The sequence below is a fragment of the Taeniopygia guttata genome, chromosome 24 (genome assembly GCF_048771995.1).
Source record: "Taeniopygia guttata chromosome 24, bTaeGut7.mat, whole genome shotgun sequence".
NCBI lineage: Eukaryota > Metazoa > Chordata > Aves > Passeriformes > Estrildidae > Taeniopygia > Taeniopygia guttata.
The window spans coordinates 5,878,880-5,904,870 of record NC_133049.1 but is presented as its reverse complement, the minus strand read 5'-3'; the positions used below and the strand labels follow the sequence as shown (position 1 = coordinate 5,904,870).

At 50.6% G+C, this 25,991-nt stretch overlaps 2 protein-coding genes and 1 long non-coding RNA gene across 3 annotated transcripts; 2 read left to right on the top strand and 1 right to left on the bottom strand.

Moving 5' to 3' along the window:
* Positions 1-1,693: 1,693 nt before the first annotated feature.
* On the top strand, positions 1,694-11,688 carry NFKBID (NFKB inhibitor delta). Its single transcript, XM_030291044.4, has 7 exons — positions 1,694-1,825; positions 2,936-3,082; positions 5,920-5,971; positions 6,507-6,673; positions 6,999-7,115; positions 10,474-10,638; positions 10,839-11,688. The coding sequence occupies exons 1-7, from the start codon at positions 1,694-1,696 to the stop codon at positions 10,908-10,910; spliced, it is 852 nt and encodes a 283-aa protein (XP_030146904.4). The 3' UTR covers positions 10,911-11,688.
* Positions 11,689-16,047: 4,359 nt separating this feature from the next.
* Positions 16,048-23,667, bottom strand: POU2AF3 (POU class 2 homeobox associating factor 3). Its single transcript, XM_072918241.1, has 5 exons — positions 23,485-23,667; positions 20,784-20,878; positions 18,938-19,010; positions 17,387-17,613; positions 16,048-16,671 (listed from the first exon to the last, which is right to left on the bottom strand). Exons 1-5 carry the CDS (start codon positions 23,489-23,491, stop codon positions 16,360-16,362), a joined length of 714 nt encoding a protein of 237 aa, XP_072774342.1. The 5' UTR covers positions 23,492-23,667; the 3' UTR covers positions 16,048-16,359.
* On the top strand, positions 18,371-21,362 carry LOC140680517 (uncharacterized). Its single transcript, XR_012051880.1, has 2 exons — positions 18,371-19,055; positions 19,431-21,362. It is a non-coding gene; the product is annotated as an uncharacterized lncRNA (long non-coding RNA).
* Positions 23,668-25,991: the final 2,324 nt, after the last annotated feature.

Genomic DNA, 25,991 nt, shown 5'->3' with positions numbered 1-25,991 from the left:
GTTATGCCTAGAGTGTTTTATTTCCTATCCACGAGCGTTGGTTTAGCAATCAATTAGTTCAATAATATACATACAGGCTAGAATCAGAGATTAGCTGTCAGACTTTGTGCTAATTTTACACATTAAACAGACTAAGAAGGAATTCCTTGATCCAGCTGTGGCCTGGGGGCATTTCCTGCAGCAGTCCTTGCTCCTGCAGTTCAGCTTCAATCACTCTGATCCTCTGCTGGCACCCTTGGGGATGTGTGGGTGTGCAGCCACAGCTCGTGCTGAGCTTGGCTGAAAATCAGCTTAGCCAGAAAATTGTATTTCCACTTCCTGAGATTGCCAGGGGTGGCTCTGGGGTACAAAACTACCCGAGGAGAGAAACAACTGCCTGCCACCTTCTGCCTGAAAAGCATCAAATATTTCTGTCTGGAGCAGAGCAAGCCAGGGGTCGGTGGGATTGTTCATGGGGTGGGCTCCTCCTGCTTCAGGGGGTTGGAATTTCCTTCAAGTGGGACCTGGGGGAATGGAAGTGGCTCCAGCCAGAGCCAGATGGCCAAAGTGAAGCAGAGAAGTGTTTTCCCCATCACTAAGGGCCTCTCCCATGGGCTGTGCCAACTCTTTGTCTTGTGCAAGATATAAGGAGTGTGTCCCTCTCACTGGGAGTTTTGATAGAAATTAGAGTTTAACAGACTGATCTATTACAGATCCATCAATTAGGGAGTTTAATAGGTTGGTCTCTTACAGATACATCAATTAGGGAATTTAACAGGTTGATCTATTACAGATAGATCAATTAGGGAATTTAACAGATTTATCTATTAGAAATCCATCAATTAGGGAGTTTAACAGATTTATCTATTAGAAATCCATCAATTAGGGAGTTTAACAGTTTGATCTATTAGAAATCCATCAATTAGGGAATTTAACAGGTTGATCTATTACATATCTATAAATTAGGGAGTGCTTGTTACCCCAGCTGGTGAGGTTTCACCAACACACCCAGGGCTGTATCACTCCAAAAAGCGATTTATACATAAAATTCCCCAAACTGGGAATGCTGGGGGACTTTGATACCTCCCAGAGGTGAATCTCAGCTGCAAAGAAGGTGCTGAAGTGGGAAGGGGGCAGCAGGTAAAGCTCAGGAGTGCTGAGGGCTCTTGGACACTGCAGCTCCTGGAGGTACAAAGCTCTAAAACCAGTGAAACCCCCTCATGAGGTCACTGTCATGGCAAAAAATTGTGTCCAGACTCAAGGCAGCAGAAGAGAGATGAGATGTGACCCTGCAGACAGGGGCAGCCCAGGCACAGCCTCCAAAATGAAGCACATTTTTCAGATTTTCCTTCAAAACCTGACTTAAATGAGCAAATCTTTGCTTCCCTGTTCCTTCATGGATTTCTCTGCAGACAGAACCTGCACCTGAGCTCTGTGCCAGCCCTGAACAGCAAATCCACACTTTCCAACAGGCCCTGTGGGTATTTTGGGAAGGGATTCCACAGCAGGGATTAGCCCCCTGCGAGTCTTAAATGCTTCATTATGGGCCAGAAAGTTAAATTAATAAAAAACCTGCCTTAAGCTGTGTCAAGGACTGAGCACAGGCAGAGTTTTGGGAACTTTTGGGGTTCGTGGCATGGATTTGTGGAAGCCTGGGTGGAAAACCCCAAAAGTGGCAGTGCTAGCCTGTAAAATGGTCCATGGTCCATCAGTGATGGGTGTCTTTATTTGCTGTCTTAGAATTCTGCATATTTATGCAGCTAAAGGCCTGCGGGCCCACACGCTGGCAGCTGCAGAGCGCATGAGAGCCCTGAGGAGACTCGATGCCAAGGAGCACAGAGGAAAGGTAAAAAGGGGCCACGTTCTCCTGCAGACACCAGGGGTTGGGATGGGAACAGGCTTGGCGTGGTTGACAGCAAGAAACCCGAAAAAAATCCAGCTCTGCCCCTCTGCTCCTGCAAGGAAGGCTTGGCACTGACCGGCTTCACTCGTGGGCAGGATTGTAAAACTGTAATTCAGTGGCAGGGTTGTAAAATTCAGTGGCGTGGTCATAAATCAGGAGGGATGAGAAGGAGCCCGTTCTTTTTTTCGGCCCATGATTCATGGAGTGATGTGAGAAAACACTGGTCCAGCAAAATATTTGTGTGTTGGCATCCAGCCTCTGAGGATGAAGGGTTTACAGCTTGTTTTGCAGACTTGTTCAGTACCTGATGCAATCGGGGTTTAAAAAATGCTGGGTGTGGGTTGCCATCAAATTAAGGGCTGAAGAACACCAGAGGGAGTCCAGCAAGAGCTGGAAATCCCCATCTCATGTGGGATTCCAAACCATCCTGTGAGCTGTGCTCAAAGCCTCCAAAATGAGGCACATTTTTCAGATTTTCCTTCAAAACCTGACTGAGATGAGCAAAATTCTGAAATCCTTGGGATTTAAGCCAGCACTTTCCCCACTCCTTCTTTTACACCAGCTGCTGCTGCCTTAGGATTTTAGCTTTTATATTTTTCACATATTTCTAATCCTGCAATTCTTCAGTGTGTAACTCTAAAGCTCCATAGCCTGTCAGCTATTGTTCTCCCATTTTATTCAGACAAAACTATTCCTCTGTAGGCCTGGAACTCAAGGACACCTCACTGTCTCAGGCTGTAAAAAACATAAACAAAAGTGAGCTGGGGAGTGGGAGCAAACTGGGTGTAAATTAATTCATTACCTGAAGCTGTAATTGGAGAATTAACCCAATATATAACATATGTAAACAGACAAAACCTATAATTGTCTAAAAAACTTGTGACCATCTTGGGTGTAGGTCATCTCATGACCTCTGGGAGGTTTTTGACTGCCCAAGTCGTACCAAATAAATAGGGTGTACTTAATAAACACCCACTTTTATTGTGTTAATCTTGTCCAGCCTCTGTTTTAGGTGTTATTGTGAGGTCTCACAGCTCTCTGCTGCTGTTGCAGACTCCCCTGCTGGTGGCTGTCACTGCCAGGCAGGCGTTCATCGTCCACGACCTCATCCAGGCAGGAGCAGATGTCACCGCCGTGGACAACAAAGGGCAGTCAGCTTTACACCTTGCTGCAACTTATGGCTACAGCCAAGTCCTCCAGGTAGGGCAAGCTGGATGGTTTTCATTGCTGGCAGTATGAAAATGCAATCAAGTGTTGATGTTGGTGTCTTTAAATAAAGGTCAGATCTCAGTTGTGGGAATCCAGAGCTTCCCTCTGGCTGCCCTGGGACCCTGTCAGGGGTCAGGAACCCCCCTGGACAGAGCCCCCAGAGACACTGGCTGTGATCTCTGTCCATGGAAAAGAGTTTTCAATCTTACAGGATCAATTACCAGCTCTGAGTGTTTAATAGAAGTAATAATTAAGTGTGGCACAGGTGCAAAAGTAAAATTTTAGGATTCTAGATTAGGGCTCCAAAGGGGACAAGGTGGAGGAAATTGGGTGTGCCTTGTCCTTTTTCTCCTTCTTCATGCCCTCCATGTTTCACTGCGGTGTTGGCATTTTTCTGTTGGTTCAGGCTGGGGACACACTGTCCAACGTAGGTGACAGATATTGGCACGTTATTGTAAATCCAGCACAGGTAGTTTGTGGTATTTAATGTTTGTACCATCCCACTGAGGGCAGAGCCCCACACGCTGCCCTGCAGGACAGAGCTGCGGCAGGGCAGCAGAACATGTTAGAGATAAACAGAATAAACAACCTTGAAACCAGCACAGATGAATTATGGCTTTTCTTTGGCAGTGGGGCTGACAGACAGAGACTTTCTACAATGCTGGAATCATCAATACCTCAGATTCCAACATGCTGGCAGTATAAAAATGCAATCAAGTGTTGATGTTGGTGTCTTTAAATAAAGGCAAGATCTCAATGAGTGATGGAGGCTCCTTGTGTCAGGGATTGATTTCCCAGGATGGGTTTTATCCCTTTTTTAGGGCTGTGCTTGCAGCCTGCTATTACAGATGATAATTCTTTAGTGGCTCTGCGGGGGGAAAGAAATTCTTTCTGCACATAACAGCTCTGCTTGTAATCTGCAGAAAGATTTAATTTAGAGCAGATTACAGCTCTAAATGTGCTGGTGGCAGTCCCCAGTGTGGTTCAGCACTGGAAGGCATTCCCCAGCCATGAGGTGTGAGCAGAGGGAGCTCTAAAACCAGAGTGAAACCCCCTCCCTGAGGTCACTGTCATGGCAAAAAATTGTGTCCAGACTCAAGGCAGCAGAAGAGAGATGAGATGTGACCCTGCAGACAGGGGCAGCCCAGGCACAGCCTCCAAAATGAGGCACATTTTTCACATTTTCCTTCAAAAACTGACTTAAATGAGCAAATCTTTGCTTCCCTGTTCCTTCATGGATTTCTCTGCAGACAGAACCTGCACCTGAGCTCTGTGCCAGCCCTGAACAGCAAATCCACACTTCCAACAGCCCCTGTGGGCATTTTGGGAAGGGATTCCACAGCAGGGATTAGCCCCCTGTGAGTCTTAAATGCTTCATTATGGGCCAGAAAATGAAATTAATTTAAAAACCTGCCTTGAGCCGTGTCAGGGGCTGAGCACAGCAGAGTTTGGTGGCTCTGCTGAGCTCCCTGAGGGCAGGGACAGGGGTGAGGTGCCAGGGGGTGCTGGCACCACGTCCAGCATTCGTTAGCTGTGCCCACACGTGCCCCGAGCGGGCAGTTAATGTGTAACACAGCCAGTTCTCTGGAAAACAGGTGTTTCCTTAAGTGGGAAAAAGGCTTTTCGTCCAGGTGATGCCAACAAAGCCTCGCAGAGTGCCTTGTGGTGCTTTGGATTGCAAGGTTCCTTTGTTTGGGTTTTCTTTTGTTGGTTTCCTTCTTTTTTTTTTTTTTTTTTTTTTTTGTGTTTGGGTTTTGTTGGGTTTTTTTGGTGTTTTTTTGTTTGGTTGTTTTTTTTTTTTTTTTGCCTTGCCATAAAAAGGGACAACGGGCAGAGACTCGCTCTTCAATGTGGTCAGAGCCATGAAAGGCTTTATGGTTTGTTTGTTTATTTTATTGTGTTTTTTGGGTTTTTTTCCCCTAATGGATTAACAATCTAATCTCTAATAAGCACCTCGGAGCTAGCTGGCAATATTTGATCTGTACATATTTTGTTTTTGTTAGAAGAGGGTAAGTCAAGCCCTAACCGTTCTGGGTGATCTTTCAGTGGGAGGATCCTGCCCTGAGCCTTGTCTGACTTGACACGGATGAGTCACTGCAAAAATTCTCAGCCATTAATGTGAACAATTCGCTTTATTCAACCAAAAGAAATAAATATAAATCCTCTATAATAATATAGACAAGGAGCTGCTTAACTCCATCGTGTTAAATCGATGATTTTCTTATATTAAAGAGTTTTAAAGTTTTGATTCTCATCTCCAGATCACAGTTCCTGGTGTTTCTGTGGCCTCATTGCCACAAGCTGAGGCTTTAACTTCACACACTGCTGCACTCTGAAAACAAAAAGTAAATAAATCCAGCCTGAGAATTGTCAGTGTTGGCAAACTTTTAGGCCATAAAGTCGGGCTACACCTGTCAAGGAGAGATTTTCATTTCTCCTTGTCAAGGATCACTCAGAACAAACATGTCCTGGTGTTAACTGGTGGCTTTGCCTAATCCAGGGTGAAAGTGAGGAGTCTGGCACTCCTGAGCTGGGGGCAGAGGATGGGTTTTACTGCCCTGAACTGAGAATCTGAAAGGATAATTAGGTGGGAGTTAGGAAACCAGGGAATGTGATCACCTTGAATGTTCCTGTTGGGAGCATTCACAGCACTGGAATCTAGTGTCAAATAATTGGTTTGAAGTTAAATTATCATTCTCTGATAATTTAACTTCAAACCTTCTGCAAACTTCTTCGTTGTTTGATTTTACATTTTGTTAGTTTGGGCTGATTTGGGCTTGCACAGTGTTCTGCTGAACTAAAATTCTGCATTTCTCTGCTGCCTCCAGGTTATCCTGGCACTGGGTTTCCCTCTGGATCTGGAAATGAAGGATTTTGAAGGTAAAAGCCTTTGCACAAGTGGTGTGAAAACCTGTATTGGATATTTCACTGCTCGTTGGGTTTTGGGGGTGTGCTGGGGGGCCAAAAGCAGGCTGAGAAAATGCCTGGGGGGGAGAGAGTTGTGTCTGTGCAGTCAAATGCCACAAAATTCAAAGGTGCTGATGGCTCAGGGAGGATTCAATTGGAACTAAAAACATTCTGGAGTGACCCAAAAAGTGTCCATAGAGCCAGAGAAGAAACCTGAGAAAAGCTTGTGCCTCAACAACTCCTGCACAGACTGAATAAATGGTTGGATGAATGGTTGGATGAATGGTTGGATGAATGATTTAATGAATTATTGGAAAAATGACTGAATGAATGATTGGATAAATGACTGAATGAATTATTGAATTAATTATTGGATAAATGACTGAATGATTGAACCAATTATTGGATAAATTATTTTATGAATGCTCTCTGTGCCAGCCCTGCCTTCTCTCTGCGCATCACTATTTTCCTGGCGCTGTCCTCACCTCCATCCCATGTTCTTTTCCAGGCCATACCCCTCTCCACTGTGCTGTGCTGGCCCACAACAGCCTGCTGAGGGAGCAGGGCAGGCAGGCACTGAGCCAGGAGCAGCACAGGGAGCTGCAGCAGCAGAGCAGGGAGCTGGAATCCTGCATCCATCTCCTGGTGCAGACCGGCGCCTCCATCTACAGCCGGGTGAGGATGGGCTGGGTCATCCCTGCCTTTGGCTGGGAATTCTCCCCCATTTGGTGCTCAAAAGACAGGATTGGAGAAGGAGTGAGCTGCTGGCACAAGGGCCAAGCCTGTTCTCCTTCTGGATTAGGTGCTGCCTTTTGGAGCTCCTGAAGCAGACAAGGGACACTCGGAGGGTCCCTGGAGGGAGGGAGATGCTCCCCATCAGTGCAGAGCTGGCCTGGGTTTCCTCTGATGGGTTTGTGGGATATCTCCAGCTTGTCCTGCAGAACAATTCTTATTTAGATTGGGTTTTTTAATATTATTTTTTGCTGCTTTTTTTAAATAGGATGTGAAAAGCAACAAGACAGTTCTTCACTACACAGTCCAGGATGGCAACGTCTCCCTGCTCAGGTACTTCCTGGAGCTGAACGCTTTCAAGTCCAAGGATTTTGTCAACAACAAGGTAATTTTTGTCAGCAACAGGGTTTTTTTAACAGAGGGAAAGGGCAAACGTTGCTAATCTGAACTTCTGTTCAACCCCAAACTACATTTTCCAGTAAACAAACTCACAAGAAAACAGCACCTGGCTTGAAGTCTGTCATGAAAAGCGGGGCCCTCTCCCAGCAGGAGATGAGAGAATGAGCAGGAGATAAGCAGGGAGGAGGGAGAACATGGGAAGTGGTTGCTTGAGGAGGAGCATGAACTTTAGATGAGGCTGAGGATTGAGCAAACAGCCCTGCAGTGCTGCAGGGTTTGACAGCAGCACGAACTGAGAGGTGGCACTGCAGGGCAGCCATCGATTCGTGTCTGCTGGCAGCTGTGGCACCACGGGAAGGACCCAGCCCCTGTTTCTGTCAAAGTCTGGGAATCCAGGGCATCCCTCTGGCTGCCCTGGGACCCTGGCAGGGGTCAGGAACCCCCCTGGACAGAGCCCCCAGAGACACTGGCTGTGATCTCTGTCCATGGAAAAGAGTTTTCAATCTTACAGGATCAATTACCAGCTCTGAGTGTTAGATAGAAGTAATAATTAAGTGTGGCACGGGTGCAAAAGTAAAATTTTAGGATTCTAGATGAGGGGTCCAAAGGGGACAAGATGGAGGAAATTGGGTGTGCCTTGTCCTTTTTCTCCTTCTTCATGCCCTCCATGTTTCACTGTGGTGTTGGCATTTTTCTGTTGGTTCAGGCTGGGGACACACTGTCCAACGTAGGTGACAGATATTGGCACGTTATTGTAAATCCAGCACAGGGAGTTTGTGGTATTTAATGTTTGTACCATCCCACTGAGGGCAGAGCCCCACACGCTGCCCTGCAGGACAGAGCTGCGGCAGGGCAGCAGAACATGGTAGAGATAAACAGAATAAACAACCTTGAAACAGCACAGACCAATTATGGCTTCTGCTTTGGCAGCGGGGCTGACAGACAGAGACTTTCTACAATCTCAGAATCATCAATACCTCAGATTCCGACATCAAGGGACATGGGGATTCTTTCTGCCGTAAACATTATTTGCAGATTTTCTGGCACAGCCATGCCTAGGCTGGGTAAAGCGAGCTGGAAACCTCCCCAGTGCTGCCCCACAGCTCACCTGGGAGCAGATCCCCTGCACTGACCATCTCTCACAGGCAGCAGCTCCACCCAGCCAAAAATCCTGACATTCCTGGGAGCTGAGCCACCACTGCCCACCAGAGCTTTGGGACAGGTGCCCCTCTCAGCAGGGCTGAGGGGGTGATCCTGGCTGCTCTGTCCTTCTCTTTAGAGGAAGGGGACAAGCCTGGGGGTCCCTGGTTTCATCTCAGCAGTCCCAGCCTTGCTTGTGCTCCCCAGAGTTTGTGTCCCTCAGGAAGGAACTGAATTTTTCTGTCAGCTCCATTGCTCAGCGAGGCAGACAAAGGGCAGCTCCACTTCTTGTACCCCTCCAGATTTCTGTTGGACTGGAGAAAACCTATTTTGGGTTGTGTTTGTGGGTAGTGGCGCCGAGCTGGTGTTTTTGTGTCCAGTGAAGGGCTTTTCACTGCATTCCATCCGTATCTTTGAAGACCCTTCAGGCAGGTGAGAGCCTGTCCTTGGGAGTCTCTGTTGTCTCTTGATCACAGTCCTGGGGGAGCTTCCTCCTGTGATAGGATCACTCAGAGTCTTCATTCCTGTTGCTGGGCTGTCTGGGGCAGGGAGAAATGAGAAATCCTGGGGTTTAGCTCTTCAAAGTGTGAAGAAGCCAAGGAAACAGCCGTGTTTAGGTTTCCCCACTGCTTGTGCTTGTCTCACTCCAAATCTGTTTCCGTGGCATTTTCACAATGAGAAAAATATTGAAGCCTTGGAGGTGTTTTTCATCTGGAGGATTCCTGGAGCCCACTTTGTCTCAAATGAGACCTATTAAAGTCAGCCTGAGGCTCCAAGGTCAGGCCTTGTCAGATTGCCTCATTATCTTAGCCCATGCCTGGACTGGGAAGCTCTCAAGTGCAGAACTTTCCATTTTAACAAGAAATCCTGTAAAGAGCTTGTAACCATCCCTTGACTTTGTGGGATAATAAACTTGACAAGGATCTGCTTGTTCAGAGCTTGTAAAACATGCCTTGTCTGAGAAAAACTGTTAAAATTCTGCAGTTTTATTTTCTGCTTCAGTTCTCCCTGATGTCTCAGTGGTTAACAGGACCTGAAAATCACATTTTTCACCTCACATTTGAACAACTGGAATATTAACACAGGCTGCAGTTTGTGTCCAACCATTCCAATGCCATGACAAACCCATGATTGTTTCTGAGAGGGGAAAAAAAAAAAGAAAAAACAAGCAGCTGCCTCAATGAGACTCTTGCAGACTAAAAATACCTCACCTTGTGCTTTTGTTTATCAGCTTTTTCTCATTTACAACCGTTACCAGTCATACCTGACCAGACAGGGCACAGATTTCTACACGGTCTGGTGGCACCAGAGCTTCTGCAGCACCCTCCATCCATGGCTGGCTTCACAGCCAGTCTGTGCTTCCTGTGCAAATCCTCTCACTGGAGCCCATCCATGCCTGAATTTGGGAATTTGAATCTTCCTGGCACTTGGAAGTGTGGGAAAAGTGGGGATGTGTGGAGCACAAATGGGACTGGTGGTGTGGGGCTTTGTGTGGTGGGCAGCAGCGTGATGTGTTTGGTGTCTAAAATCCAATTTTACATATTATATTGCTGTAATTTAATGTTTCCCAGTGAAATATTTCCATGCTTGTTGCACTCTTCTCTTTTTTCAGTAATTCCCCAGTCTCTGTTTCCATGAGGATGTGATTTAGGGAGTGATTTCAGAGCAGATTTAGGTGGGATTTCATCAGTACAATCATACATAAGGCTGTGATTTAGGGAGTGATTTCAGAGCAAATTTAGGGGGGATTTCAGTGCAATCATACACGAGGCTGTGATTTAGGGAGTGATTTCAGAGCAGTTTTAGGGAGGGTTTCAGTACAATCATATATGAGGATATGATTTAGGGAGTGATTTCAGAGCAGTTTTAAGGGGAATTTCAGAGCAGCCAGGCTATGATTTAGGGGGAATCTCAACCAGGGAATGTTCCTGCCTCAGGGCTATTTATCACCTACACCCAAAGCATCAAAGCCCCCCAGTTTGTGATCCTCTAGCAAAGAAAAAAAAAATATCTGAATCCACAAACCTCCTGCCTGGGAGAAACAGAGCAGAGATCCTCCCTCACCTCCTGATGACAAATCCCATGAGGATTCTTCTCTCATGTCACACCTCCATTTTGAGGATGATTCTGGGGAGATGGCAGAGCTCACCAGGGGGTTTATCTGGATTTTTTACTCCATTTTTTCCCCCTTCTCCTTGCTTTAGGCCCATGGCAACACAGCCCTGCACATGGCAGCTGCTTTGCCTGGTAGCAAGAACCAGAAGGAAATCATCCAGCTGCTCCTGGAGCACGGGGCAGACCCCAGCATCCGAAATTTGGACAACGACCAGCCAATCCACATGGCCCCTCCTGGAAAAGCTGGGGATCAGGTAAGGGATCCCCACTGCTGCTCTCCCCTAACACACCTGCACACTCCAGGGGTGGCTGGGTTTCATGCTTGCAGGTATAAAAATATTCCTGGTGTATTTGGATGTTTATTTAGTTGCACATGTACACGTAAATACTCGTGTGTGTGAGTGTTTTGGGGTGGCTCAGATGGTGCTTCCTGAAATTCCACATTTTTTGGCAGGTCAGGAATTTGCTGAAGAAAGGGAAAGTCACACCTGCATTCAACTCCTGCCACAGAAATGCCAGATCCTGAGTTATCTGAAATTTATGGAGCAGCTTCGACCACTCCAGCTTCTGCCTCCTATAAGAACTGTGAGGGTGGTTTGCAGCACATCCCTGCTCCTGCAGCCTTCCACCAGGGTGGGGTGGGAGAGTTTCTCAACCTGTGGCCACGAGCAGCACGTCAGACAGCAGAAGATGAGCTTTCAAATGGTTGAAAACTCAATTTTGGTAACAGAGAACGTGAATAAACCTCCAGCAAGGAGGTGAGCAAATCGAGCAGCTGCTACATAAATAAGTAAATATTCCAAATCAGTTTGAAGCACAGCCAAGCTTTGAAACCCTCGGGGCTGACAGAGCAGAGGGTGACAGTTTGGCTGTAAAAGGTTGAGAAATGCTGCTCTGAGACACCCCCAAACTGTGCCTCTGGCTGGGCCTGCACACAGGGAGTGCTGGAAATGCTGCAGCCTCTGTGGTGTGCAGTCCCACTGACCCTGCTCCCCTGGGAATGCAGGATCCTGAGGGGGAAAAAGCCTAGATGGAGAACTTGGGTCAAGCCTGGATGGATTTCACCTGGGGGGATGGACATCCAAAGGCAGGAGCCCCACAGTAGGGTCCTGCAAGCTGAATTCCCATTCTCAGCACTTTGGGAGGGCTCTGGAGCAGCTCCCCATGGCCAGCCCAGGGAAAGAAACAGCTGCTGTGGGAGCAAGGGCATGGGGCAGGTTTGTGTGATCCTGAGGGGAGACTTCCAATCCAATCCAGTCCAAACCCATCCAATCCCATGCAATGCAATGTAACCCAATCCAACCCAATCCAACCAATCTAATCCCATGCAATCCCATCCAACCCAACCCCATCCAACCCAATCCCATCCAACCCAATCCCATCCAACCCAACCCAATCCAATCCAACCCAATCCCATCCCATCCAATCCCATGCAATGCAATCCCATCCGATCCCATCCCATCAATCCCATCCCATCCAACCCCATTCCATGGATCCCATCCCATCAATCCCATCAATCCCATCAATCCCACTCCATTCCATGGATCCCATCCCATCCCATCCCATCGATCCCACCCCATTCCATGGATCCCATCCCATCCCATCCCATCCCATCCCATCTCATCCCATCAATCCCATCCAACCCCATTCCATGGATCCAATCCCATCAATCCCATCAACCCCATCCCATCAATCCCACCCCATTCCATGGATCCCATCCCATCCCATCCCATCTCATCCCATCAATCCCATCCAACCCATTCCATGGATCCAATCCCATCAATCCCATCAATCCCACCCCATTCCATGGATCCCATCCCATCCCATCAATCCCATCAATCCCATCAATCCCATCCCATCAATCCCACCCCATTCCATGGATCCCATCCCATCCCATCAATCCCATCAATCCCATCCCAGTCTCCAGCTCTGGTGGCACAGAACAGCTCTGGAAGCCCCCCAGGTGGGAGCTCACCTCACCTGTGTGGGAGACAGAGAATCCCCAAGGTCTCCAAGAGCTCTTGGGGCAGGGAAGGGCTGTGGGGGTGTGCTCAGGGGGTGGGGGGTGCTCTCCTGCTCCCATCCCCACCTGGGAGGGGTCTGGCGGGATCTTTGTAGCGTTTCTGTGAAATGTTTGTGAATTGCTGTGCAATCAGTGACTCTGCAAGGCCGTGTTTCGGTGCTGGGGCTGACTCTGAGCTCTGCTTTTGCATTTTGCTGCTTTCTCGGCGTGCACAGGCGCTGTTCTCCAGCAGGATGAGCAGAGAGGTGAAGGGCAGAGCTCTTAAATCACTGCAGCCACTTCCTTGAGCACCACTGGCTGCCTCGGTGGGATTTCCTGAGGCACTCCTGGAGTGTTTGAACAACTGACACCAACAAAAGCTCTTCAGAAATGCAGAGATCTCGATTTTCCAGCCCTCCCCTCTGCTCTTGGGCCATTGCCTCTCAGTACATGTACCTACAATCCTGCTGACAGAGAAGCAGACATGTATTTGCATGTGTTTGCATAAATTTTCATGTATCGGAGCACAGGCCAGCAAAAGCCTGTGCTGTGTCACTTGGAAGGATGTTACAATGAGCCCTGAAAGGAGTGAGAAGTGTATCAGGGATTTAGTACGGTGTGTCAAGGCAAAATGATGGATAAAATATCCATTTCTGGAACCTGCAGCAGCAAAACTGTCAAACTATGAGCAGCACGTGGCACATGAAACTGTAAAAAGCTTTTTACCACCTAGAAATATCTGTAAGGTAAATGAAGTCCTTTGGCAGCAAGTGAAAAAAAATACAGAGGATTTCTTTCCTCCAGTGGCTTTTCTCTTTATTCTGTTATTTTTGGGGTGTTTCACACAAAGCAGTGCCAATGGGAGTCTGGAATCATCCCCATCTCCAGAATATCAGGGGAAATATCCTCTTAGGGGTGGGATGTGGCTCCATTAAAGCATCACCCTGGCAGCTGGTGCTGCTGAGAGCTGCTGGGTGAGGTTTGCAGTGGGAAGAGCCCACGACAGCCCCAGGATTTCTTCTCTCTGTGCTCAGCTTCCCAAAGCTCAGCCACAGAGGTCTGCCCTGAAAGCATCCACCATCCACAGGCTGCTCCTGTTGGCTTTGGGCTGGAGCCACCAGAATGTTGGGAGCTGCTGCTTCCCCCTGTGTGTACAACAATTTTCCCTTTCCCAATTCCTGGCCTGGTTGTGAAGAAAATCACTTTTAAATCTCAAACCTGAGTGTCTTCTCTGGCAGGGTGAATGTCACTGATTGAAGCAGTTCACAGTTCACCCCTCAATTTTTTATTGCTCTTTCTGGGGAAATGTAACTTCTCAAAGCTCAGCCTTGCTGGCAGTGTGTGAGATCCCTTTATTTGCACAGTTTATCTCTTCCTACCCGTGCCTTTTGATAAGTTGTTAATAACAAAGGCTCGTTATCACCGAACAAACGTTCTGAAGTGGCACCAGAGGAAAGCTGTCAGTCGGCTGGCAAGCGAAACTTTTAGATCAAATTCTCTGCTAGAGAAGCTGAAAATAAGAACCTTTTCTCTGGAACTGGGGGTGACTTCTGGAGTTATTCATGGCTTTGTAAGCACGAGATGATCCTCGGGTTTGTGTTTCTAAAGGCAGCCAGGGCTTCACCTGGCAGGCACTGATGAAATGCCAGCCTTGCAACAGAGCCAGCTCTGCTTTAGCTATTTCCTTTAACTCCTTTTTACTTTTGGGAGGGCTAAAGGAGGGAAAGAATACATTTCTCACAGCCAGAAAACACACAATCAACCTTTGAATGGCTCCTCTGTTGTGTTTTTTTCCCTTTCTTGTGTCAACAAGGCCTTGTGTCAACAGCCAGCAAGCTTCTACTTGTCCTGAGTGTGTCCCTGGGGCTGTTGACAGGGAGGTGGGGACAGCATCTCAAACATATTTCCAGTCTGGCACTGGGGGGGATTGCAAAACCACTGGAGAAGGAGCAGCAGGGAAAGAGGGAGAAGCTGCAGGGGATGGAAAGGTGCTGCTGGTGTGATGGAAGCTGACACAACCTGGAGACTTTGCTGTGCAGGAACATTTTGCTGGAAATATCTTTGTCTCCTCTGCTGAGGAGGGTTTTTTGGGGTTTTTTTGGCCTGGATAAGGCATGATCCGAGGATAAGGATGGGATTTAGGGTGGTTTTAGTGCTGACATTGCTACGTGGCTGTGCCCAGCAGTGGGATGGGCACAACCACAGTCCTTGCACGGGGCAGTCCTGGGGAGGATCCACACTACAGGATATTGATAAGTGTGCAAACTGCCAATAACCTGTCAGAATTACACAGCTGGAGGTCAGAGAGACCTTGTCAAACTCTGACACTTGCCCTCCTTGCTTAGGCTGCTGCTGTGAGATGTGTTCCTGAGTGTTTGAAACCCTTATTTATCATTTCATGGTGCCCTTTTACTCCCTGAGAGCATCTCCCTGGCTCTGCTAAGCTCAGGCCAACCTTGCCAAGTCATGGGGAGGATGTGGGCACCCCGCTTCCTCTAGAAGCCTCCAGTTTCTTGCCTCAGCCTTATCTCCTGGCTTTTTCTTGTTGCTGATAAGGGCTTCTGAGGCAGCAGGCAGGAGTAGCTGGCACTGGGTGAGCTCTGGGGCAGAATTTCAGCCCTTCAGTGCCCCAAAATATCACTCAGGGGCTGAAGCAGCTGCCAGCACTGCTAAAATGACACTTGGTGGGGTGTCCCTGCACAGGGGTGATCACACCTTTAACTGCTGCAAAGTTACAGCTCTTTATAATTTATATAATGATACATATTTTTTGCTGTGACCTCATGAATTTATCACTTGGGCCAATGCTGAGATTAATCAGGGGAGAAGAGGAGATATCATTTGAAGGTGTCAAAATATTTTTAAGCATGTTTTAAGAAAAAACCCCTTACATAAGGTAAAGGAGCTGGAAAGGTTTTCAGTTCAGGATGAGATGAGCAAACATCTGGATAGAATTCATATTTCTCTTCACAGGTGTAGTTATTTTCTCTTTTTTTGTGGAATTTAATATGAAGAGATGCTTCTTGCTTTCTTCCCAGTCTGGGAAGCTGGGAAGCTGAGTTTGCCTCACCAAGAGGAGGCAAGACAAAATGTTAGAAAGGTCTGGGTTTAGGCAAGAAGAAGGAAAGCCTCAGGTATTACAATTTCCCTATTATCTACTCTTTAAAAAATTAAATCATTTAGCTCCTGTTCAGCTGATTGTGCTGAAAACCTTTTATCAACAGCCCAAACCTGACCAAACAACATCAGCCTCTCACTGAGACTCTGCCTCCACTGGTGCTCAGCACCAGCCAGAGAAGTTTGGCTCTGGATTTGACCTCTGAGGGGCCATGGGCTAAACCCTGGTGTGGCAAACACCACAAGAAATGCTTTCCTTTTCTGGCAGAACCACTGGGAAATGTCACCAGGGCAGCCTGAGCTGCAGCAGAGGGTGAGGAGCTGCAGCTCCAGCTCAGAGCTGGGTGATGCACAGCGTTCTCTGGGGAAAGGTGGATGCTGGATTCAACAAGGACCTTTTATCTGCTGGAAAGGGTGAGTGAGAGCTTTCAGGTCACTGAATAGGCTGCTGAAAATCTCATCCTCACCCTGTGAGAGCAGGGTCAGCAGCCTGGGTCAGAGCAGAGGAGAAAACCACATTTTAGCACATGAAAAATGACCAGGCTTCAGCATTTGAACCAAATGATTTATTTGTATCAAAAAGAGCTGGTTTAATGACAAGTGTTTGATAAGGCAGCTTCAGATTTATTTTTAAAAAAGAGCAACAATGAAAAAAAACAGGGAAAAAACCCCCACCAAACCACCACACCAACAACAAAACACCCCTGACCATAGATCAATGTAGTGACAGCATCTTGTAAAAAATGTGTAAGTAGTGAAGAATAAACTGGGCTGTGTTAGGCAGCACAACTTTGCATAGTTCACGGGCAATTTAATCAGATTTGGACAGAGTGGATGTGCGAAACCACAGTCCCAATTAGCTGTAGCAAATGTCACAGCTCCTGTCCCTCCTGAAGAAGTCCTCGGCCAGGGGTGGCAGGAACTCGGTGCAGTCCGTGCTGGGGCAGGGGAAGCTCTGCGGGCCCCTGCTGTCCCTGCCCGGGGAGCCACAGGCTGTGCAGCAGCAGGCAGGGCTGGGCAGGGGGCACGGGGGGTGGCAGGGCCACTCCTCCATGGGGCAGCTGTAGGGTGGGCTGGGGGTCAGCGGGGTGAGGGGGGAGAGCTGGGCAGGAGAGCAGCTGGAGTTCCACGGGCTGGGCAGGTCGGCTGGGCTGGGAGAGCTGGCAGCCTGGAGTTTGAGAGAGAGAGAAACACAAAAAAAGGGGGAAAAAAAAAAGAGATTTCAGGGAAATGTGGCCAGCAGAATTCCTGTGCTGTTGCCTTTCTCATCTGGATGCCCAGCGAGATCCTGGGGGGTCTAAACCCAAAGGCAGTTTCTGTTAGCAGGGAAAATCCCTGCCCACGGAGATCTGGATTCCTAAACCCAAAGGCAGTTTTTCTGTTTGTAGGGAAATCCCTGCCCAGGGAGGTCCTGGAGGTCTAAACCCAAAGGCAATTTCTGTTAGCAGGGAAAATCACTGCCCATGAAGATCTGGATTCCTAAAACCAAAGGCAGTTTTTCTGTTTCTAGGGACAATCCCTGCCCAGGGAGATCCTGCAGGTCTAAACCCAAAAGCAATTTCTGTTTGTAGGGACAATCCCTGCCCAGGGAGATCCTGCAGGTCTAAACCCAAAGGCAGCTTGTGTTTGTAGGGACAGCCCCTAGCAGGAACCGTGCTTCTATTTGCACAAAATCTACAGATTTAGAATCTAGAAGGGATATTCCCCATCCTGCAGCCTCTCCCAGTTTATCTGGGGCTCCCCATGGGAAAGCATTCAGAGCCCATGAGCATCCCAGGCTCCCAAAATCAGCCAGGTTCCCACAGTGCTGCTGCTCTGCCCCAGGAGGTGACCCCCGTTCCCCTGGGGACAGCAGGGGCTGCTCCCCTTGTCCCAGAGCTCACCAGGCCCTGGTTGAAGCAGAGCTGGACGGGCTGGAAGGGCTCTGGGGCGTAGTGTGAGGATGGCTGGAAGGCACTGAAGGCTGGCTCGGAGGGTGCATCCGACTGCAGGCAGGAATCTATCAGCTGCTCCAGGTACCCAGGGCTTTCCTCACAGGACAGGCAGCTGGAAAACTGCCAGGACGGGCAGCAGGTGGGCACAGGAGGGATGGCTTCTGCTTCAAAAGGTTCTAGGAGAGAAAGGAGCAAATTCATCAGTGTCTGGGCAGGTTTTGGTGCTCTCCTGTGCTCAGTAACCCTGTGGGTTTAGACTTTCAAACAGGCCTTTCAAGGGCAAGGTGAATTTTGTAGGAAAGCAGAAACCACGAGGGAGATGCTCAAAAGCAGGTGAATAACTGAGGGAATGCAGCCCCTCGGCTATAAAGCTCTTTAACTGCTGGAAACTCTTGTGGCCCCAGGTATTTTGGACAGGGATTCATCTGGAAACTCCCTCAGACTCTTGTCCCTCTGGCCTCCCTTCTGTGCACTGTCTGCAGCCCCAGAAGGTGCCAGGCAGTGATTTGTGCTCCCCAGCCTGGCAGCTGTGCCTTTGCCTCATCTCCAGACCCGGGGCAGCTACACCTGCAGGAAAAAGGGGACAACAGGAGGATAATTTGCTTTTTTATCCTCCAAACAGCCAGACAGGAGATGAAATTCTGAGCAGAACAAACGGAGCAAGCCAGGGCTGGTGTGGCACTGTGACCATGGAGTGCTGCTGGCCAGAGGCTGAGTTCCTGGAAAGCTCACAGCAGATCTGGCTTTTCAGAATTATTATCTTTTCTCACCGAGTTCAAACGTGGTTTAAGCCCTGTCCACGTGAAGGGCACAGGTCTGAAATGCACATTGCAGGGTCAAAGGTGGCAGTGTTTAGCTGGCTGTGGAGAGTGAGAAACACCCAAAATACATAAACTGGTGGAGACTTTCCAGCCTGAAAAGGCTTTGGCGTGTCAGCTTTGGCGTGTCTCACGTTTCTTTATTAACATAAGCAAATGGATCCCCAGCTATCGATGATTTAACAATTTCCTTGTCCATGCAATGTGTGCACTCACACCTGCCCAGCCTTTCCTCTGTGCTTTGGCCGGGGATAATTGAAGGATCTGCGAGCCCAAAGTGCCCCTCCCCTCACCCCTTCCCCCTTTTCCTTGGATATTGGCGGGCAGGAGGAGGAAACTCTTGGTGCTGTTGAAAATCTGGTATTTCTCTCGCTCCTGTGGATGCTGGCAGGAGAGGGAGAAGAGAACAGAGCCCAGCCAGGGGCTCCAGGGCACACTCAGGGCCCCCACAGCCCAGGGAAGGAGATGCTGCCCTGGGGACGAGCATCCCTTCCCGGAGGGGATGCAATTCCCTGCTGGGGACGGAATAACCTCAGCAAGGAGAGCACCCAGCTCCTCATCTGCATCCCACGGGCTCCTGGCAGGCGCTGCTCAGCCTCCAACAAGGGCTGGGAAGGCTCAGGGCTGTGGGAAAATTTGGGAATGGGGTGGGAAAGGCCGTGTGGATGGGCTTTGTACCAACCTGGGTGAGGCGGAGACACAGACTCTGCAAACTGGATGCTGCTGCTGCTGCTGCTGCTGCTGTCCCAGGGAACCTGAGCAAGGAGGAGGGAAGGAGAGGAGCTGTGGCACAGAGCAAGGTGAGTCTGGATTGCAGAGAAAACTCTTTAAATAAACCTGATTTCCCTCCTTGCTGTGGCTGGGAAAACCTCCCCGGCGTCAACATTAGATGAATAACAGGATTAGAACATTAGATGAACATTAGATTAGATGAATAACATTAGATTAGAACATTTGATGAACAACAGGATTTTTCCTGTTATTCAGGATGTTCATGTGCATAACAAGATTTTTCCTGGTGGCAGCCAGGATTTTTCCTGGCAGGATTTTTCCTGGGAACCACAGCACCCACCCGGTGTGAAGCCCCTGGATCAGCTCCGTGCTGAGGGTTTTTTTTTTGCTGCATTCCCGATTTTACAGAGCTGCCTCTGAAACTAATGTGTGTTCATTTCCAGGAGCGTGAATTCCACAGCGGAGGGAACCCCAAGGAATTCCTAGGGATGGATATTACTGGGAATGAGTAATTAACTACAGGTATCCCACCAGACTGGATTGATGTAGTTTGGTTGATCTACAGGACCTATGGAAGGGACATTCCCCATCCTGCAGCCTCTCCCAGTTTCTTTGGGGCTCCCCATGGCAGAACCAGCTCTGGCAGCTTCGTTTTTTAAGGAATGCTGAAGCAAGACAAATCAACCACTTCTAGGAACCTGACCTGCTGGAAGGAAGAAATCCACCCCAAAAGGAGTTTTGTTGTTTGGGGGTCAGGATTTTACTCTGCAAGTACAAATACTGGTGAGGTTTTTCCCCCTCAGTTTTAACTCATACAACCCTCCACTTCATCTCCTTTATTCAAGATGCTCTCCAGTGAACAACTCATTTCCCTGGCAACAACTTCCCAGCACATCCCGTGCATTTAATCCCTTAAAGGGTGTCTCTCTGGGCTTTTTGTCCCTGCTGCAGATGTGACCAGGCAGAGATGGAGTCCCCAGGCTGAGCTTTTCTCAGCACACATCTTGCCAGCCCAAAGCCTCGGGGGTTTTGGGGTGCAGGTCACCGAGGTGACTTCCCTCCCCGCCACTTTTCACTTTTTCCTCTGTGGGCACCACAGGGGTTGTGTGAAGTGCTGGTGGGAAGTGAAAACCGGTTCCACACAGCCCTGGGACACCTGGCTGTGATGAGGAGGCTGCTGCTCTCAGGGCTGCAGGAGAGGAGTGACCCAACGTCTCCAAAACCTGACAATTCTCTTCACCCAGACCTCTCTGCCCCTGGATCTTGGGCTGATTTTTGTGCAATCAGCTGCAACTAAGTGAAATAAATTTCAGGAGCTGAAATCTGAAAGGCTTCAAGAGCTGCTGTGTCATGAACCAGGAAGAAATAATGATTTGCCAAGCTCTTTATGCAAATCCCTGGAGTGGCTGGAGCTGGAGGAATCCTACAAAGGCTGGAAGAGGGAATGAGAGGGAATGTGCACCTGTGTGTGCACACAGAGCTCCAGCCCCTCCTCCAGAAGGGATGGGGCTGCCCAGGTGAGCCTTTTATCCCGGAGGGAGTGACTTTTCTGGAGCAGCAGCTCTGCTTTCTCCCTGTATTCCTCAGATTCTCTCTCCTTGAGGTCACTGCTGCAGCTATTCTGACTTAATGTTCCTTTCCCCCATCCTCATCAGTCTGTCACACTCAGATTTTGGCCCAGAGATTACAGTCCTGGCAAAAAAAAAAAAAAAAAAAAACAACCAACCAAGCAAAACAAAACAAAACAAACATTAAAAGAGAAGTTACAAAGCAAACACCACAATATTTTTACTCACTGCTGAACCAGTGGCTGCTTGTCGTGCTCTCCTCTGCTGCAGCAACTCCTTGACTGTGATCTTCACCCTCACACCTTGGTACACCTTGGGCTTTCCTGGAAGAATTTGTGGAAAAACACTTTGCAAGGAGGGAGAATCTGAGAGCAAACAGCAAATCCAGCAGGTGTTCAGGTGTGCTCTACGTGGAGAACAGTTTTAGACTGAACATGACTAATTAGTCTCTGTTTGCAGCCACACTCACAGCCCTCTTTAACACCTGCTTTTCTAGCTTGGGACAAGCAGACACTTGTGAAAATCTTGCTGTTGATAATATTTAATAACCACATGTTTATTCTTTTCTATCTCCTTCTTCCCCTGCCCCCCTTCCAGCTTTCCCAATACCAAGCTCCATCTGGTGCTGCTGCTGTTGGATTCATTGAAATTCCTGACATATTTGCCTCTCTCAGGACCTGAAAATAAATGTGGGAAGCATTTCATCTGGCAGATGAAGCCCAGGAATAAAACAATGGAAATATGTGGGTGGTTATTCAGAGAGCTCCACAAAACACCAATAAAATGACTGCTTTCTTGCAAAGCCTAGATTATCTCTTTATTCTGCTCATGTACAGCCCCTATTTATTTCAAACAAGAATTTAGGGTGTGTTTAATCCAGCCAAAACCAGCCAGCAATCACCAGTCACTACCCAAGGAGGGATTTTTAGGACAGGAAATGATAAAGAATTCACTTCTTCTGACAAACCACTTTCACTTGTTGCACTCATGGTAAAACACTCAGATCCTCTGGCGGTTGTTCCTGCCCTAACTTTCTGCTGGTGTTTTAATCCAAATCCCACAGTAAAAGGAAACACACCCAGACTGTTCTCTACACTCAAAAAAATGCCAGACCAGGGAGCAGACAGCCCTGGAGGAGGCACCAAAAATAAACTCCCAGCAGGAGAACAGCAGTGCCAGGGCTAAACCTGGCATTCCAGTGCCACCTCTGGGCACGGAGCACTGTCCCCAAGGCAGCTGCACAGCGCCAGCAGATCCTGGCACAGAAACAAGGCTGGGTTTGCAGGTTGTGCCCACCCAGCCAGGGAATCCTGCACTGCGGGCACTGTCCCCTTCTGCTGTCACTCTGCCAGCCCTCCCAGTGCCCCCCAGCTGCTCTGGGGAGGACAAGCTGGGGCAGGCACCCTCCAGAGAGGTGACAGGGCTGCCTTCAGGGCGGTTTGCTGAGCTGGGGATTATTCATCTCATGTTTTGGTGGTTGGTTTCTCCTCAGCAAACTACAGCTGGGGAAAATGAGGGGAGGGGAAGGTGGGATTTGAGGAGAACACCCCCAATACCAGACCTCCCTGCAGCCAGGGAGGGCTCTGAGCTAGCAGGGCCACGGGCAGGGTGGGCACAGGGTGGGCACAGGGTGGGCAGGGAGCAGAGTGGTGGCTCTGGGGTCAAGGGCAGGGTGGTGAGGGTGGGCACAGGGTGGGCAGGGTGGGGAGGGTGGGCACAGGGTGGGCAGGGCACGGGGGGAATCAGGAGCAGGGTGATGGGGCTGGGGGTCCAGAGGCACAGTGATGGTGCTGGGTATCGAGGGAAAGGCTGCTGAGGGTGGGCTGGGAGTAGGGGGACAAGAACAGGGCGGGAATTTGGGGTCGGGGCCGGGATTGGGATTCAGGGACAGCGTGGCCGGGGTGGAGTGTGCGGGGAGGGCACGGAGAGATGCAGGGAGGGCACAGATGCAGAGAAGGCGCCCAGAGATGCAGGGAGGGGCACGGAGAGATGCAGGGAGAGCACCCAGAGATGCAGGGAAGGCACCTAGAGGTGTGGAGAAGGCACCCAGAGGTGCGGGGTGAGCACACAGAGATGCAGAGTGGGCATACAGAGATGCAGGGAGAGCACCCAGGGGTGCAGAGAAGGCACACAGAGGTGCAGGGAGAGCACCCAGAGGTGCAGGGAGGGCACCTAGAGGTGCGGGGTGGGCACGCAGAAGTGCAGGGTGGGCACACAGAGATGCAGAGAAGGCACACAGAGATGCAGGGAGGGCACCCAGAGGTGCGGGGTGGGCACCCAGAGATGCAGGGAGGGCACCCAGAGATGCAGGGTGAGTACACAGAGGTGCAGGGAGAGCACCCAGAGATGCAGGGAGAGCACACAGAGATGCAGCGAGGGCACCCAGAGGTGCGGGGTGGGCACACAGAGATGCGGGGTGGGCACATAGAGATGCAGAGAGGGCACCTAGAGGTGCAGAGAGGGCACCCAGAAGTGCGGGGTGGGCACCCAGAGGTTCAGAGAAGGCACCCAGAGGTGCGGGACCCCCTGTGTCCCCCCGGCCGGGGCTGGCAGCGCAGCCGGAGCCCCGAGCCCCGCTGGCTGCCCGGCGGTACCCGCGATACCCGGCGGTGCCCGGCGGTGCCCGGTGGTACCCGCGATGCCCGGCGGTACCCGCGATACCCGGCGGTGCCCGGTGGTACCCGGTGGTACCCGGCGGTGCCCGGCGATGCCCGGTGGTACCCGCGGTGCCCGGTGGTACCCGCCGAGCCCGGCACCGAGCCGCGGGCAGCCGCCGCTCCCGCCGCGCCTCCTCCTTCCCTCCCTCCCTCTCCCCGCCCTCCCCGCTCCCTCCTGCCCTGGCAGGCGGTGTCGCCTCGCCGGCGGGGTGACCCCGGGCACCCCGAAACGGCCCCGGGGCGCTGGCGGGGCCGGGGGGCTCCGCACTTACCGGACATCCCGAGGCGGAGCGGGCAGCGCCTCGCCGGGCACCCGGTGCTGCGGCACGGACAGCCCAGCCCCGGCCCCACACTGCCGCCCAAAAGGGGCCAGAGCAGCCTGCCCTGAAATTTGGGGGTGAAAGCACCCGAGTGCCCGCTGGCCAGGGCAGGTGGATCCCGGCAATATTATTGTTTTATCCCTACGGGTATAAGTTTGAGTTTTTCTCTCCTAATGGCAAGTATTTAAAACCTCTAGAAACCAATGATTTGACAATCAATGATTGCGCGATACTTTCAATTTGAATATTCAAAGGCTCCACAAAATGGGCTATCTTTTTGTGAAAGTGAGCACATCCCCATCTAGCAGAGGGTCTGGGGGAATAGGATTTGGTGGGGTCACCCTCCCCACCCTTTGCTTTTGGGACATTTGCAGGGTTTTAGCCATCTTCCCCTGAATGAAGCAGATGCCTCCAAAGCAGCTCGGTGTTTTCTCCTCAGATGCACAGGCTGGGCTCCAGCCCTCTCATATTTCATTTGCTACCTGCCGTGAGCACTCTGCAAGGCACCGATTTGCTTTTTGCTTTTTTTTTTTTACATTTTAAGGCTAAATTCTGAAGGTTTGGGGCCAAAATGGCAGCGGGCAGGCGTGGCCTAACAAAGAGGCTGCCCTGGGCACCCAGGAGGCTGAAGTTAGCTGGAACCCACTTTCCCCACGGCATTCCCTCCCTCTGCCTGGATGCTGGGCTCACTCTGGAGTTTGTTTGTGCTTTCCCCCAGCTCAGGCTGTTTGCCCGTGCTGCACAAATCGGTTTTTTCCTCACAAGCCTCAGTGCTGGTTTGCCCTGGGAGCTGCAGCTGTGGGGTTCAGCGTGTGCCTCAGGCTTTTGGGATGACCAGCAGTGCTGGAAGTGGCTTTTTAGGCTGATTTTAAGCTTTTCCCTGAGGACCACAGGCTCTGCAGGCCAGGCTGTTAATCATCTACCAGCAGCTCAGGCTGGCTGTCGTCACAGCCGAACCTTTTCTTTTCCTTTAAGTTGAACAAATAACACTTGATTTCTGCGGGGAGTGAGGCCATTCCTGGCTCTGAAATGTGCTCCTGCAGCTCCTGCTAGGCCGAGCCTGGCCTGGGACAGCATTATAGGGATGTGTCCCTTTAAAGAGAGGAGCCCACCTGCCCTAAGCACAAAGGAGAGTGCTGTGCAGGCAGGGAGGGGGTCTCACTGTGGAATTTGGGGTGTGAAACCCTTCCCTGCTGGAGCTGCTGTGGGTGGGTGCAGGCTGCAGGGAGCTGGGATGGCGATTGTTTAGTTCTGTAAGCAGGGAGCAGAGCCTGCAGGCTGCCCAGCTCCAGCTCGGGATGCCCTCAGGAGCCGTGAGGCAGCAGAGTTCTGGCTGTTCCTGCTGTTCCTGGGCTGCAGAGCCTTTCCAGGCTGCTGGAAATCCTGCCTGGCTTAGCAGCTGAATGCCTGAGCACCTTAAAGACAGCACCAAACCCTGTCCCTGCTTGTCCCTCAGAGCCCAAGGGCGGCACAGCCACCCTGGCCTGGTGCTCCCACAGCAGGAACAGCTCAGATGTCACTGGGTGGCACATGGGTCACAGCAGTGACACCTCCACAGGTGGAAAATTTAGCATTTTCCAGCCACTAGCACGCCCCAAGCTGAGAACTGAAGCAGGGTGGAAGGGCAGCTCTGGCTGCTCCTGCTGTTCCTGGGCTGCAGAGCCTTTCCAAAAACCCTGCCTGGCTGAGGAGCTGAGTGCCTGAACACCTCAAAGACAGCTCCAAAACTCCAAACCCTGTCCCTGCTTGTCCCCCAGAGCCCGAGGGCAGCACAGCCACCCTGGCCTGGTGCTCCCACAGCAGGAACAGCTCAGATGTCACTGGGGCTCAGGCCAGCAGTGGTGTCAGCTGTGGAGTTGAAAAGGCTCAGGTTTGGAGGCAGGAGAGCTGCACACACCCTGAGCTGATGGGGGGAAAGGCTCAGGTTTGGGGACAGGAGAGCTGATGGGGGAGCAGCTCTGGCTGGGCTGGGGCCACCCCTGGAGGCTCCACAGCTGCCACTCATGGGGAGGTGCTGGGAGGTGCTGGGAGGTGTTGGGAAGTGCTGGGAGGTGTTGGGAAGTGCTGGGAGGTGCTGGGAAGTGCTGGGAAGGCTTCAAACACCGCAGGATTTGAGGAGAAAAGGCAAGGAGGGATTGAAAGCACCTGATCCCCACACATTCCCTGGGGCTGGAATGCTCCAGAGCCTCCTGCTGCTGCTGTGGGTGCCAGGCTTGGGGGCGAGCTGGGGCAAAGGGGGGGACCTGCTCCGTGGGGCACAGCAGCGGGATGTGGGGCACAGCAGTGGGATGTGGGGTAGAGCACTGGGATGTGGGGCAGAGCAGCAGGATGTAGGGCAGAGCAGCGGGATGTGGGGCACAGCAGCGGGATGTGGGGAACAGCAGTGGGATGTGGGGCACAGCAGCGGGATGTGGGGCAGGCCCAGCAGTGGGATGTGGGGCACAGCAGAAGAATGTGGG